Raw genomic sequence first — 16,631 nt, 5'->3', positions numbered from 1 at the left:
TTTCTTATATTTTGCTTTTTGCATGATTCATTTTTGCTTTTGCTTTTTGTATTGATTTATTAGTTTGTTTGCTTATTTCTTAGTTTTTTCTTTTGTTTTGTTTTTTGCTTGAGTTTGCTTTGATTTATTGTTTAATTTATTTTATTTGTTTCACACATGTATCTCTATGGTCAGGACCAGAAGATCAGGTCCTCTATGTGGCCAACGACACCGAAATCCACAGTTTTGTGTATCCATACAACCAAACTCATGGACATACTCAACTGGCCCGTATCTCAGACAGCGCTCGCATCATCGGCATGGACGCACTATTTCACCATCACAAGTTTGTATGGGCCACTCAGTTTAACCCCGGGGGGATTTTTTACAAAGACCTCCAGGACAGAAGTCCAATCACGTCAAACAGTGGAGTCATAGTAAGTCAATAACAACCAATTAGACAGATTTAATCAGATTTCTTTGAATTATTAAGTCACAATATTTCTGTTACAAATTATTTTTGATATTCTCCTTATGAAACCTCAATTACCTCAGAAACTAGCTTAGAGATATCTTATTAAGGTTGTTTGAAACTTCACAACATTATATATTTGCAGTGTCCAGACTTCAGGAGGCCCAAGGACATCTCGGCCGACTGGGTGACGGGGAACCTGTACTGGACGGATCATTCCCGAATGCACTGGTTCAGCTACTACACGGCACACTGGCGCCGACTTCGATACTCCATCAACGTGGGGCAACTGGGGGGTCCTAACTGCACCCGGCTCATCACAGACATTGACGGGGAACCTTTCGCTATTACTGTTAACCCTGTACTAGGGTAAGTGACCATTAAGGTCATTTTAGAGTCCTGGCCCCGCCTATTATTTGCGACAATATGTGTATTTTCCTTGCCATAGGATGGTGTACTGGACCGTGATTGGTGACCACTCTCACATCGAAGAGGCGGCCATGGACGGGTCCTTGCGTCGCATTTTGCTGGAGAGGAACTTGCGAAGACCAACGGGTGAGGTTCTTGCATGCCAGTCAAAATATTTTTTTTATATTCTCGAGTCTTAAACATGTGACTCACAAAATGCTTGTGCCAAATGTTATACTGAAAGGGATCATTTTAACATGTCACTCTGCTACATAAAATGCAAAAAACGGCACAGTAAGATGGTCATTTCAGTTGAAAACTATTTAATATCTACAATATTCAGGGTGAAATTCTTGTTTCTCTTAATGGAAAGGACAACCATTTTTAGTTTTTTGGTAATAGAAAGATAAATTAATGTTTTTTGAATAAATTAAAGCCAAAATTGTATTATTAATTTATTTACACATGAGATATTATTTTATTAATAATATTGAATATGTTTATAATATACTATATAATAATAATTATAAAATGGTTAGTTCCAATCCTTGATTCTGATTGGTCAATAGCTGTGCTTTATTCACGATAAAACACGGCTATGACCGCTTAACCCAGCGGTTCTATTTATCACTGCGCCCTTAGCAACACCCTTAGCAACCACACGTATCAACCTAAACATAAAACGTAAGAATTAAAAAGGATAAAATGTTTCAAGTAAATTTCGATTTACTAGGTGGCATGATGATGGATTGAGTGGTTTGAGGAACAATTTGGAGAGACTTCTACAAATATGAACCGTCATGCTGATACTCTGGTACAAAATTGTCTCTGTCTTTGCAGGACTTGCAATTGATTATTACAACCAGCGGCTGTACTGGGCGGACTCTGAGCTGTCTCAGATCGGGAGCGTGCGTTTCGATGGCTCTGATTCTCTGGTGGCCGCTAGCAGTCGAGATGGTGAGTTTGCATGTGTAGGAAATTGTACAATGTTCAGAATCTGGTTCCAGATTTTCATTAACATCTTCCGCTCAGGGCAACGCTCTGTCCCATAATTTGGAGACCTGTAAAGCTGAATATCTGTGACGGCTTGAAGTTTATAAAAAACTCACTTCACCAGATTTCCATTTCGATTTCCATTTCGATTCCCTCTCAAGCTGTGATTGAAAAATGCTATTTTAGAGAAACATCAAAGTTGAGAATGAATAATGCAAAACCTAATGAACTGTCTTCTGCCTACATAGACAGCTACTTTAAGATAACTTTGAGGGAAGTGTTTGATTAGGCAGCAGACAATCGATGGACAATTGGTATTAATAGAGCATGATGGATATGATGGATAATATGGATATTAGCACCATGTTGCTAATCTAATGGTGTTATACAAACATAACCATAAGAAATATATAATAAATTTCAAAAACATAAGAAATTTATAAATGTTTTGGACTAGATTGATTGAACTAGAGTTTGATGTTAGGATGTAGCTAAGCTAGTATATCACAAAAGGTAAAAATGTATGTAATATAAATAGACATCAAAAGCATTAACAGTTTTTAGTAGCCTCAAATAAAAATATTTCCAACTTTAAGCTAACAACTTTATTGTTTGTTTGGTTCATTGTTTGGGTTTGTCTTGTTTTGATGTTTTGTTTTCATTTTGTTATTTTTGTGTTGCTTTTTGTTTTGTTTTATTTGTTGTTTTTGTTTTGCTTTACTTTGAAAATATATAAATGTCTAGGAAAATAGTAAATTTTCTGTTATACTGAACCATTGTTTGATGTTAGCATGTTGCTAGGCTAAAAAATATCTACACAAATATAAAATTGTCTATTTATATTATTACTATGAGAGACTCAAAATGATTCAGAGTTTGAGGTTAGTGGGATGCTAAGCTAATAAAGTGATCTTCTAATAAGCTTAAAAACATGCAGCACAAACAAATGTGGATTAAAATAGTGTTATTTTATTGGTGATTGAATGAAATATTTAAAATCATAATTTCTCTACTTTTCTCTAACTTTCTTGACTAGGCTTATTGCTGTGGATTCTGGGATTGCTTTCTTTGTGAAGTATACATGCAATGCTCTCAAAAACTGGGCAAAACAGAGTATCTTAGAAGACAATCTTTGGAATGTAGGGAGCATGTCTATGATGCCTTAAAATGCTGTCTACATAGGCCGCTCGCTATGTTTTTTGCTTCAGTTCTGAGCCTCGAGAACTTGAACTTTCTTTTCATAAATTGGATTGGGATTGTGTTTTTCAGCTTTGTGACATTTTTAAATAACATTCCGGTTTTGTTGTGCATTATTGAATCCGGATCCCTTCTCACAGTCGTACATGGATCATGTATTATTAATGAATGTGTGACTCTTTAGTTAACGTCATATTTGGTTTCGTCCCAGGTATTTCTCAACCCTTTCGCATTGACCTGTTTGAGGACTACATCTACGGGGTTGGCATGAAGCACGACGTCTTTAGGGTTCACAAATACGGGAAGCTGCCCGCCGAGAAGCTCAATCTGGGTGTGGAGAGAGTGGCCAGCATCTTGGTCTTCCATCGGTACAAACAACAAGAGGGTGAGTCTCAAAACGTGTCTCCGATTCAACCGACAAGGAGCGTTCACAACAAATAAGACTTTTGTCCTCATTTACTCACCCTCATCTCATTCCAAACCCTTACAACTTTATTTTTCTTAGAGAAACACAAGCTAAGGTTTAAGTGTATAAAAACAAAAATATACAAATACATGTTTGGAAGTGATTAAATCATGACATAATTTAAATGTTTTTGTCAAATACTCCTTTAAAACCGTTGTGGATGTGCATCTTCCAGAGGACCGTTCCAGTGTGAGTTTTCTTGGCAGTCGTCAGAGTTTAATTTCATGTTTAGATGATTGAAATCTGATTGGACTTCTCGCCTGCGGCCAGCTAGAGCTTATTACAATCACAAATTTCTGTCAAATGTTTTTTATTATACAATCACCGCCTCTAATCTGATGAAATGTTTAGTTTTGCTAGATTTGCAAAAGAAAACATATTTTGAAGTCATGAAATCAAAAATTGGCCTTACTGATTTTCTTATTTTGCACCGTTTGCGCACATTAAGACAAATCCTTAATATTCTCTGCTAATGAACCAAAGATATTATATTCTAGAGTCTTTTTAGTTTATTTTCCTCTTTCATGACCCATGTGGCCCTACTTCCAATTATCCATTAGTCTCCTTGCATATATATTCAGTCCTCTTCTTTCCATTATGTTTTTTTCCACTGTACTCTCTGTCTCTTATCCTCCTCCGATCTCTCCCTCTCTGTTATAAAGAAGGAGGGATGGAGGGATCTTTGCTCTTTCTGTTGTTTGTCTTCGTGCTGGTATAATGGGAAGTGTCATCGTTCCCTGATGTGCTTTTACACTGGAAGGCTTTATTAAAGATGGTCTTCAATACAACCTAAAAGCTAAAATAAAAAAGGCAAACAAATAATGTCTCACATACACTACTCCATGAACTAAAAGGTTTTAGATAGATAGTGTGTAATATGTTAGGAGAATTTCATCTTTCAGAGGAACATACTGTATATAGTGCTGGCGCTATGAAAGATGCAATATTCTGCTCTTTTGTAGCATTGTGCTTCTCTGAACTCTACGTATAATGTCAGAGTTTTTTCATCCCTGTATTTATTTTATTTTTTTATGACTATTTTCCACCCTCTCTGACTTTTAGAAATACACAGCCTGTTTTGTACTGTACCTTTAAGACCATATGCAAATTACCTCTGTTATGATAGGCTAGACTCTACAGAGTAATTCACACTGTTGATCATGAGGGCATTATGTGATGTGATAAGTGTTAGAAACATCTACATATATACAGTTTTTTTAAATACACTGTTTTATTTGACTATATATGCTACGTTAAAGATTCACGGATCAGATTTTTTAACCAGACTGTGCATATTTTATTTTATTTTAATTTAACTAAATATTTTGCTACACTAAAGATTCACTGATTTTTGAACTGGTTTGCTTACATTTCGTTTTGTTTTGTTTTCACCGTTTAACTAAATATTTTGCTACACTAAAGATTCACAGATTTTTTAACTGGTTTATTTACATTTTATTTTGTTTTGCTTTGTTTTTTTTTTTTGTTTTTTTTTTTTTCAGGGGTTGTAACCATTTAACTACATTTTGCTTTTTGATATTTTGTTCTTTTAAATAAATATTTAGATTTTTTAACTGGTTTATTTAAAAAATTAATTTAAAAAATCACCGTTTAACCGTTTGGACCATAAACATTCACAGATTTTTTTTAACAGGCTTATTTACGTTTAGTTTTGTTTTGATGATAGCATCAAATATCCCATTTAATGTTTGTTTTCTCTTCTCTTCCTCTCTCTCAGTGTCATCTTTTTTATTTTATTTTTAACTTACCTCAACACACCGGTCTGAAAGTTTCTAGTTTACCCAGTAGGACCATGATTAGCTGGATTTGGTGTCAATGTTGTTTTCGTCAACGATGACGATAACGAAATGATTTCGTTGACGCACCTTTTTTTTATGACGATAACGCGACGATGACTAGCTAAAAATGCCTCTAAGGTGACTAAAACATGACGAGACGTTTTCGAGTTTTCGTTGACGAGACGAGACGGAACGAAAATGATTATAAGTCTGACGTTCACAATGCATGTCATTTCTGCCTATTTTACGTGAAATCTGTCTGTTTTGAGCAAAAAAAAAAAAAAAGTATCAGCAATGCTGCTGCTTCCTATCCTTGTTTTGGATACGCCCACCACCCGGCTGCCGCCATGCCGCGCACCAGATTCCACACAACAACAACACACCTTCGGCTGCGGCTAGTCACTCGCCACACATCTTCGATATGAGGCGCCGGACTGGACAAAAGCGAAACGAACTGCGCGAGCGAGACCGAAAGTGCGCGAGAGAGACCGAGTGAGTCTGCGCACAAGAGAGACCGAGTGTACGCGAGAGAGACCGAGTGTGTCCGAGCATTAGTTTAGTGGGCTAATTGGTACAAAGTAATATATAATTATTATATAACTTAGATTATAACATAAATTATTATTTAACTAATTCTATAATAAAGCCACAATTGCCAAAGTAAGAATGTTAGTTTTTGAGTAAAACAGTGATTCCACTGTTACCACTTTATATGGCAAGCCGTTTTAACATTTAATCATTTAAACCGACTAGTCTCTATTTTCATGCTACTAGTACTTATTTTTTAGATACTAGTATCTATTCCATTAAGTACTAGTACTTATTCATTAGCTACTAGTGCTTATTCTTTAGGTACTAGTGCCTATTCTTTAGATACTAGTGCTTATTCTTTAGGTACTAGTACTTATTCAATAGATACTAGTTCTTATTCATTAGATACTAGTACTTATTCATTAGATACTATTACCTATTAAATAGATACTAGTACTTATTCATTAGATACTAGTACTTATTCATTAGATACTAGTTCTTATTTATTAGATACTAGTACTTATTCATTAGTTACTAGTACTTATTATTAGATACTAGTACTTATTCATTAGATACTAGTACTTATTCCAATAGTGACTAGTAACTATTCTTTTGTTACTAGTAACAAATAAAAAAATTTGCCATTGACTTCTATGGGCATCTGTCATTCAGATATCAACTATTCAGTTCTGACTAGTATGTATTCCAATTGTGACTAGTACATATATATTAGATACTAGTAGTTATTTATTAGGTACTAGTACTTATTTTTTAGATACTAGTAACTATTACTAGAAACTAGTATGTATTCAATAAACACTAGTACTAAGTCATTAGATACTAGTACCTATTAAATAGATACTAGTACCGATTAAATAGATACTAGTACTTATTCATTAGATACTAGTACTTATTCAATAGATACTAGTACTTATTCATTAGATACTAGTACTTATTCATTAGATACTAGTACCTATTAATTAGATACTAGTACTTATAAATTAGCTACTAGTACTTATTCAATAGATACTAGTAACTATTTATTAGATACTAGTATTTATTCCAAATGTTACTAGTAAGATTTTTTATTTTACTTGTAAGATTTTTAATTGAACTATCCAGTGGCCGTTCTGACTAGTCATAACATAAGACGAGTAAAAAAGCAGTTGTGACTAGTAAAATAAAAAATCTTTCTAGTAACATTCGGAATAAACACTAGTATCTATTAAATAGGTACTAGTATCTATTGAATAAGTACTAGTAGCTAATTTATAAGTACTAGTATCTAATTAATAGGTACTAGTATCTAATGAATAAGTACTAGTATCTAATGAATAAGTACTAGTATCTACTGAATAAGTACTAGTACCTAATGAATAAGTACTAGTATCTATTTAATAGGTACTAGTATCTATTTAATAGGTACTAGTATCTAATGACTTAGTACTAGTGTTTATTGAATACATACTAGTATCTAGTAATAGTTACTAGTATCTAAAAAATAAGTACTAGTACCTAATAAATAACTACTAGTATCTAATATATATGTACTAGTCACAATTGGAATACATACTAGTCAGAACTGAATAGTTGATATCTGAATGACAGATCCCCATAGAAGTCAATGGCAAATTTTTTTATTTGTTACTAGTAACAAAAGAATAGTTACTAGTCACTATTGGGATAAGTACTAGTATCTAATGAATAAGTACTAGTATCTATTTAATAGGTACTAGTATCTAATGAATAAGTACTAGTATCTAATAATTAGGTACTAGTATCTAATGAATAAGTACTAGTATCTAATAATAAGTACTAGTAACTAATGAATAAGTACTAGTATCTAATAAATAAGAACTAGTATCTAATGAATAAGTACTAGTATCTAATGAATAAGTACTAGTATCTATTTAATAGGTACTAGTATCTAATGAATAAGTACTAGTATCTAATGAATAAGTACTAGTATCTATTGAATAAGTACTAGTACCTAAAGAATAAGCACTAGTATCTAAAGAATAGGCACTAGTACCTAAAGAATAAGCACTAGTAGCTAATGAATAAGTACTAGTACTTAATGGAATAGATACTAGTATCTAAAAAATAAGTACTAGTAGCATGAAAATAGAGACTAGTCAGTTTAAATGATTAAATGTTAAAACGGCTTGCCATACACTTTATCTGTGTGTAATGTTGTAGTAGCTCAAAGTTTTTTGCTGTTTAAACTGTAAACCATTCCTTTATTACTGTGATTACTGGTGAAAATAGCCAATGTGCTGACATTTTAGAAGAGCATCAATTCATGGAAAAAATATAACTTGAAATATGGGGATAAAAGGTTTCTGCCCAATGCGACAATGAAGTAGCCTACAGCTTGGCAGCACCGCATCTCCATCAATGAGAAAGTCTAGTTTATTATGCAAAGGTTTTAAGGTTAACTGTTGTTTTATGAATTGCAACACTTGCTACAACCTGTCAAACCTAAGGCCATTTCCAATACTTTTTAACCTAAATTAATTTGTTAAAGACTACTTTTTTTTTTTTTTATACTAACATTGACAAAAATTTGACTAAAACCTTTTTGCGTTTTCGTCGACTAAAACTTGACTAAAACCTTTTTGTGTTTTCGTCGACTAAAACTTGACTAAAACTATCAAGTTTATAAGTGACTAAAATGTGACTAAAACTAAAAAGCATTTTCGTCCATAAGACTAAAACTAAAAGGGCTGCCAAAAACAACACTGTTTGGTGTGTTTAATTGGGGTTGGGACCCTCCGGGATCAAGACTGGACAGTCCTGTAATAAAAGCATTTAAAACAGGAAAAAAGCATTATATATCCCATTTTATGTTGGTTTTATCTTCTCTTCTTCTGTCTCTCAGTGTCCAACCCATGTGCAATGATGAACTGCGCTTTCCTTTGCCTGCTGAACCCCAGTGGGGCCAGATGTGTGTGCCCTGAGGGGAAAATTCTGGTGAACAGGACCTGCACGGACACCAACATCTCAGGTACATCTGTCAAAACGCACATGGCAGGATGCTCCTACATCCCTAACAGAGTGTTAGTGTGACCCTGAGAGGCCCCAGGCGTTCGGCATGTCAAACTCGAATGTTTCACTTGAGTGATTTTGACTGAAGTGTTTACTATTCTGAGTCCTTTGCCCACACCCTCAAACACCTAAAGCCTACATGCTAGAAAAGACAGGGATCGTGTCGCTAGGATTCATTCAGTCAGAGTAGACGGCTTGTTTGATTAGCAGTGAGAAACAGTGTTGTGATTGCTCATGCTAACGGCTAATATTTGAACTGGTCTTTATGTTTCTTAAGGTCCGTTCACACTAAGGCAGATAAATATAACGATAAACAATAAAGATATAGTTTTAAAAGTCATTCTAAATGTAAAAGAATAGCTGAGTCTACACCACAACTATGACGATAACACAGAGGAACGATATTGTTTAGAACCGCTTTCAGAATGATTTTTTCCAGAAGATGAACAATAAAAACAATGACAGCCAATAAGAATCCATCCTGTTTTAACAAGCTTGAGCATTTAAAGCTGCAGTTGACACAACTATAGCGTGTTATAATAAACATAACAAACAATAAACGTTTAGAACCACCCTAGCAACCATACTGAGCACCCTAGCTACGAAAATGAGAAGTACTTTAAATATATTTATTTCAAAATGTACCAATATACACAACAACCGAGGCAAAACAAGATATAAACTTGCAGAACTTATATAACAGCATAATTATACAACTTTTGATACAAATAAAAAAATAAATGAAATGCCAAGCCTGATCAAAGAAATCTCAAATGCATACATGTACCATGCACATATTTTCATGCTTCAAATAATTGAAAACTTTTAATAAATATAAATAATAAAAGATAAAATAAAAAATAAACATGCTATATTAAACTCTCTTAATTAACTAATATTCAACTTCAGTTCACTTAAAATGATTGAAAAGATGTTGGGGCATGACAAATTTGCCTTTATGTACAAAAATATTGCAAGAATGAATATATCATTTATATAATATTTTACAATATAATCTCTATTTGTAATCTCCAAAATTCTGTCAACTAATGTGTTTACTTTCTAACAAAGGCTCATCAATAAATACAATTTTAAATGCTTCCCTCAAAGCCTTGTTTTGTTTTTCTAAATATGCCGTCTTTTCTAACTAAAGCCTTTTATAACTAAATTAGCTTAACTAAAGGATTGAAGGATAATTTGCATGTGCATTTCAGGAGATCTTTGTCGTCCAGCTTGTGAGAATGGAGGTCGGTGTATCACCAACGAACGAGGGGAATCGCGCTGTTTTTGTTGGCCGAACTACTCCGGGGAACGCTGTGAGATCAGCCACTGTAAGGACTACTGCCTCAACGGAGGCACTTGCACGGGATCACCACTAGGTAGGCGCTATTTCCTGCACGATATTTGTAAATTGTTTGGATCACGAACATTTTTCCGCTTTATTTCTACTCATATTTTGCCTCAAGTATATTTTCACTGATGGTAACCAAGCACACTAACTTTTTTGAAAAACTTCATCAGTAACAAAATTGTTGGTTGTTGTGCAGTTGACACTGAAAATTGTGTAAAAAAAATTTGATTCTACATATAAATATTGAAGCATTTTGAGATTTTTTTTACTCTTTGTTTTTAAAATGTAATAATTCATATTTTATTATTAAAGTATTGTGCATGTGTATTGTGCATTTCTAGAGAAAGGGTCAAGTTCTACAAACAAGGCTTTCGTGACGCCTCAGAATTCAAAGTAGGCCACAGGCAAACATCTGATACAGGAGGGATTTCTCATTCTTTTTGGTTTCTGTCTTGTCAGTAAATAAATGCAACAGAAATAGACAGCACCTGTGTTGCCTTGGGTTGCTTCAGTTCATCCTAAGTTCTCTGAATAGTGTGAAATGAAAAACAAGCAAGGATATTGTGAAGTTTAATGTTTCAAATCGGACCAGTGTTTCCTGAAGGCATAAACTTTAGACTGAATAATAGTCTTTTCTTAAGAAAGAAACCTAAAAATGACAATTCTGTCATCATTTACTCACCCTTGTGTCATTCCAAACCTGTATGACTTGCTTTTCTCTGTGGAACACAAAAGGAGAAGTTTAGTAGAATGTTCATGCTGATCTTTTCCCTATAATGAATGGTATTGTACACCTTTCTGGAGTTTTATTTTAGGTTTTGATGTCCTTAAGAATATATATTTGCGGTATAAGTACCAAAAACCATCTCAATATATTTGTACAGCTCCTTTCTCAGGAGCTCTGCTAAGAACAGGTCAGCCTGTCTACTTAATATTCATGAGCCTCTCTTCTGATTGGCCTGTTGTTTTCTGAGTGACGCACGGCCAGGCCAACCACAGGTAGGGTCATGTATGCTGTAGCCTGCTGTGGCTTGGTGATGCTCACAAGTAAGGTAAATAAAACACCTGTAATGATGGTGATAAATTATTTGTTATTAGCCTAAAGCATAAAATTTACAAACCACTGTTCATTTAACATAAAAGCAAGCATAGGCTACTGCGTGCATGGTTTGGCATGACAGAAATAGCGCAAAGTGCGCTCCCTCAATAATTCCTAAAAAGCTGACATCTCAGTTCATCACGATTTCACAAAGCTCCGTTATTCTCAATGAAGCTGACTGCACAATAAATCTTTCTCCATGTCAACACTTCATTTGTTATAATAAGGGGATTTGCCAGCATGCAGAATTCAGCACTGAACAAAAACTCAGTTTTGAGCGGTGAGTGGATTCTATCTTAAATGCATCTCATTGGCCATTGCGTTCAAGAAATCAACACATATGTCTGTGATTGGCTACACTGCTCAATGTTGCAAACATCTTATAAATAGAAACTCGTTCTGGCCTGTAAATCGTTTTTATTTAGTTTTAGTTATTCTCGTTGCTTTTGTGCAACACATGAATAACAATTTATTTGTTTTTAGATGTTTTATTTTGAGATATTTCTATTTTGCGGGAGTCCCGCGAATCGTTTTATTCTCCCACAACCCGTTCACACATGAGTACCTTACCGCCCGCGCCTGCACTCGGCCATCAAATCTAGTCCCACGGAGTGCAGGTCTCTACATTCATCGACTGAACAGCATTTTCTCTACATGTTTCCGTGTTGTTGCTCAACAACGATGTTGTCTGGGGGTTGGGCAAAAGGAGGGAGTGACGGTGGGCAGTGCACAGGGTGGTGACTGAGTAGTTCTGACATCACATTATACGGAAGTCACAACGGCTCGTGAAAAGCTGTGCCTTTACTTTATGCAGGCTGTGTGCATTTGTCTGTGGATTGACTGAGTTTTCAGTTTTGAAACTTATATGGTAGTTACATTGCCCCTTTTTTATGAAAAAAGCCAGGAAATGTAATTTTTTACAATATGTGACCTTTAAAAGCTGTCAAGTTAAAAAAAATTACAAAAAAAGAAGAATAAATAAAAGTACCATTGAAGTGATTCATACGACTTTTGTCTTCTGAAGCCAGATTTTAGTGTATTAGTAATGAGGTTTTTCTTTGTTTCTTTGTTTTTAGAGCTTAAATGGTCATGGTATACTTTCATTAAAATATTATTATGTTATGGGGAAGATATTTAAATAAAAATAAATGTATGTAATAATAAATAATATTATTATAAATAAATCTATGTAATTTTAATGTAAATATAATTGTTTTAATTTAAATTTGATTTACTATGTAAAAAACAATGTGTTTCATCTAAAGCATGTTCTTATTTGTGTAAAACATATAAACATATACTATATGTTTATATATACTGTATGTATAAAATATATATAAACACATATAAACTACCTAAAGACCAAGTCTTTTTCTTAAGAAATTAATTTTAATATAACTTAAGAATTTGTACAGGCCATAAAAAAAGTTTACAGTGTAAAAAAAGAAATTGATCTGGAACGTCATGAGGGTGAGAAAATGATGACAGAATTTCCATTCCTTAATTTACCAAGCTGAAAGACAGGGTACACATGGACATCAGGGTTTTGGACGGGTAATTAGATAGTTGGTAATTGTTCCAGCAAGCAAACGCTATTGTAATTCCCCTGACACATACACTCACATTCTTGCACACTAACTCCCAACAGCCCGTTTCCCCAAAGTGCAACATCATGCTCACTCAATATCTGTTTGTTATTGGCTGTTCAACCACGAGAATCCACCAGACGCTCCTCTGCCAATTTGTTATCGTTACCTCTACGGAAAATGTATCACTGCTAAAACATTGCGTAAATCACTGCTCCCTGTTTTGCCTTCTTATTCTGAAAGAATATTTTGGCAGGGACCAAAAGCTGGAGGAAAACCAGTTGGAGCCCATAAATGTCTGAGAAACAGCCAGGAATTGTTTCTGTTGGCGTCTTTGTGTTAAAAAACTGTCATTCGCACCAGCTGGCAGATGGACCACCAACAGTAGACAGAATATCCCTTGGCTTTGAGTGTGTGCTGAACGTGCGCACGACGCACGTACAAAATCAATATCCAACAGATGTACGTCTCATAAATCCCCGCTAGAATGCCTTTTGTCTGTCACAGTAACTCAAATAATCGAATCCTGTTGGCTAAGAAAGCAAAGAGAAGCATAGCACACTGTGATTTACACGATTAGCCTGCAAATGAAGTACCATTTTTACATCCTTAGACCTGCTCAGTTTAGCACGTCAAATATGTTCAGGTCAAATCAGAGTTGTTTATGCAATTTATTCAAAACTGGTAATTGCATAAACATGATCCAGTCCATATTTAAAGTCACTAAAATAGTGTGTTTCTACTGAAGGAAAGCCCACGTGTCACTGCGCTCTGGGGTTCACCGGCCCTCTGTGCGAGAAACGTGTTTGTGACGGTTACTGCCTGAATGGAGGCACATGCGACCTGACCCTGGGTAACCAACCCGTGTGCCACTGTCTGGCGGAGTACACCGGGGAACGCTGCTTACACCGTGAGTATGAATCTGTTTTACCGTAAATGTTTTTGCTAGGGATGTCCCGATCCGATCATGTGATCGGAAATCGGGCCCGATCACGTGTTTTCAGACTCGATCGGAATCGGACTTTACCTCCCGATCAGGACTCGGATGGGATATGTATATATATTCTCATTATTTTTTAACACATCTATAGTTATGCGGTGGCACAGAGTTACGCCGGTTTCACACTGCACGCGAGCAGAGCGTAAGCAGCGCAGGAGCAGTGCGTATGGTGAGCAGGAGCAGGACACGCGCGTTTTGCTTTCACACTGGCAGCGTTTGTCACGCGCGGCTGAACCGCGGGTTGTGTACAGACAGAGTACTCTATAATGGATAAGTTGGCATTGCTTTCTAATCTGCTCTAATCTGTTAACATGGGCGGCGAAAAATCCCATGTTAAAATACTCTGCTAACGCGTGCAGTGTGAAACCGGCGTAAGAGTTAGGAGTGCTGTTCCTAAAAGCACATTACTGGCTTTGCAAACACTGTGGCACTTTTATATTTTATTTGTTTACATGCCTGCCGGGTATTTTAAGTTGAGGTGCTATTTGTTTATATATTAGACTTTTTTTATATTTACTGTTGCACTAAAGTCCAAAAGTGAAGAATTTATGTTATTTATGACTTGATTGTTCAAGCTACCTCACAGAAGTGCTCTGTTTGTTAACAGAGTTGTTGAATGTTAAAATAAGGTGAATTAAATAAAAAATAAGGAACATCCTGGATCTGTTTTTTCGCTCTTCTTTATTCTTTTTTTATGTATTATAGAAGTATCGGATCGGGACTCGGTATCGGTAGATACTCAAAATCAAATGACTCGGACTCGGACTCGAGGGCAAAAAAACCTGATCGGGACATCCCTAGTTTTTGCCATACAGTAGCTCAGTTCAAACCTAGTGCACTACCCAGGCAACATTGTAGGCGTCATAGGCCTGTTCAGGCTGCTTATAAGATCTCATTTTGTCTAAAGTCTTCAGCGTGACAATTGCCCTTTCTCAGATAATGCAATCCCAGAATGCATTGCAACAAGCTTGGTAGAAAAAATATATATGGTGAAAAATGTTGATTATAAATAATAAGTTTAATATTCATTCATCCTAATTCAAAATGAAAAAAAGGAATTGCCATATTTTGGATTCTTAAAGTATCACACTGTTAGCTTAGCAACATGCTAATGCTATGTAGGCCAGAGTCATGCACGGGTCCGATTTTGTAAATCCGCACCCGCCCGTACCCGCAGTGCTTAAAGCCGCATCCGACCCGTTTTCCGACAGCAGCACTAATTCAAATCTGCACCCGACCCTACCCGCTTAAAATAGAACCGATCACCCGACCCGCACCCGAAATAAAATCAGTTTAGACTATCACATTATAGACACACTTACAAAAAAATTTATTGCCAGGTCATACAGAAGTTATTACACAAGCATTAACACAAGGACAACTTCAGCCGAAGCTGTCAAAAGGCCGGTACGTGAAGAACATGGCTAACGTTACCACAAAACTGAGTAGCCTTATAACTTTTTACCAATCGAACAGACGCGGCTACAACACTATATCTGCCACGCAATTTCGTCTAGCCTACATCTGACAATTTTGGGTTCAAACACGCCCTGCACACCACACATACTGAACAGTGTTACATTTGAAAAATACTGTACGATAGAACTGCTTGGTTTGTTACCAGAGTTATCTGCGTGCTTCCTCAGCAATGAAGTTCCACATTTGTGGCTATCCAACACGAAAATGCATGCAGCAAAGCCTTTCATAATACTGTTTTCTTCAGATAACTCCAAATTTCTCCCACACACTGGACTTGATTTTTGACGACGTATTGTCGACAACTTTACAATCTCCACTAGCTATTCTTTTCTTCAACTCCTCAGCATCCATCTCGACGACTGCAAGCAGATCACGCGCTCGGTTATGATGAATTTTTAAAAGTGAAAGTAGGTATAGAGACTCCTGGGAGGGCGTGGGCACAAATAAACTGATGTGGATTTTAAAATATTTTATCAACTTAAAATACAGGCATATTTTTGTACGGTGTGTTCCTAAAAATATGCATATATTTTTACGTTTGCACGTATTGTTTTAAACCCGTGTTTAGACCCGTGTTTTGCCCGTGTCCGACCCCACCCGCACCTGTATCCGACACAGTTGGGTATTTTTCACCCGTTTGAGCAAAATTTTAAACAAAGCCGTGCAGGACTCTGACGCAGGCCAGTAAGAGCTGTGTGTGTAAACCTCACTTCCCTGATCCTAAGAGGCGCACTAGAGGCTGCAGTCTTTAGTGTTCTTGTTATTGTGCCCGCTTCCCATGCCAGAGACCCCGGTTTGAATCCCACTCGTAGTGGGTCGAGTAGGACTGGTTACATTTGGTGCCGTGACCCAGATGGCAGTGAGGTTTAGGGGGGTGAGTGTAATGTAGGCCAGTAAAAGCAATGCGTGTGGACCTCACTTCCGTGGCCTCAAGAGGCGCACTAGGGACTGATGTTAGGAACTGCGGTCTTTAGTGTACTTGTTAGTGCGCTTGCCTTCTATGCCGCAGACCCCAGTTCCAATCCCACTCGTAGCAGGTCGAGTAGGACCGGTTACACATGCATGATTCCCTCTAGAATGAATTATGTACACTGTACCCTAGTATAACTAAGAACACAAATATAAAAGCACAAAAAAAAAGTTTAGATGAAGTTCCCTAACAATATTCATTACATTTTATAATAATTGAACCATCTACACTAACATCAAACTCTGTTGGAATA

The 16,631-nt window shown here is 36.0% G+C and overlaps 1 protein-coding gene across 2 annotated transcripts in view; it reads left to right on the top strand.

The window, feature by feature from the left end:
• Nucleotides 1–16,631, top strand: part of lrp1ba (low density lipoprotein receptor-related protein 1Ba) — a 259,135-nt gene that overhangs the window by 231,958 nt on the left and 10,546 nt on the right. For both annotated transcript variants that reach the window (XM_082138205.1, XM_082138204.1), the window contains 8 exons: nucleotides 175–416; nucleotides 597–820; nucleotides 900–1,006; nucleotides 1,700–1,816; nucleotides 3,261–3,434; nucleotides 8,727–8,852; nucleotides 10,108–10,272; nucleotides 13,678–13,839. In XM_082138205.1, coding sequence (XP_081994331.1) covers nucleotides 175–416; nucleotides 597–820; nucleotides 900–1,006; nucleotides 1,700–1,816; nucleotides 3,261–3,434; nucleotides 8,727–8,852; nucleotides 10,108–10,272; nucleotides 13,678–13,839 — 1,317 coding nt within the window. The remainder of the gene's footprint in view (nucleotides 1–174; nucleotides 417–596; nucleotides 821–899; nucleotides 1,007–1,699; nucleotides 1,817–3,260; nucleotides 3,435–8,726; nucleotides 8,853–10,107; nucleotides 10,273–13,677; nucleotides 13,840–16,631) is intronic.

This window comes from Leuciscus leuciscus, assembly GCF_965113295.1.
Source record: "Leuciscus leuciscus genome assembly, chromosome: 15".
In the NCBI taxonomy this organism is placed as follows: domain Eukaryota; kingdom Metazoa; phylum Chordata; class Actinopteri; order Cypriniformes; family Leuciscidae; genus Leuciscus; species Leuciscus leuciscus.
This window is presented reverse-complemented; position numbering and strand designations above follow the sequence as displayed.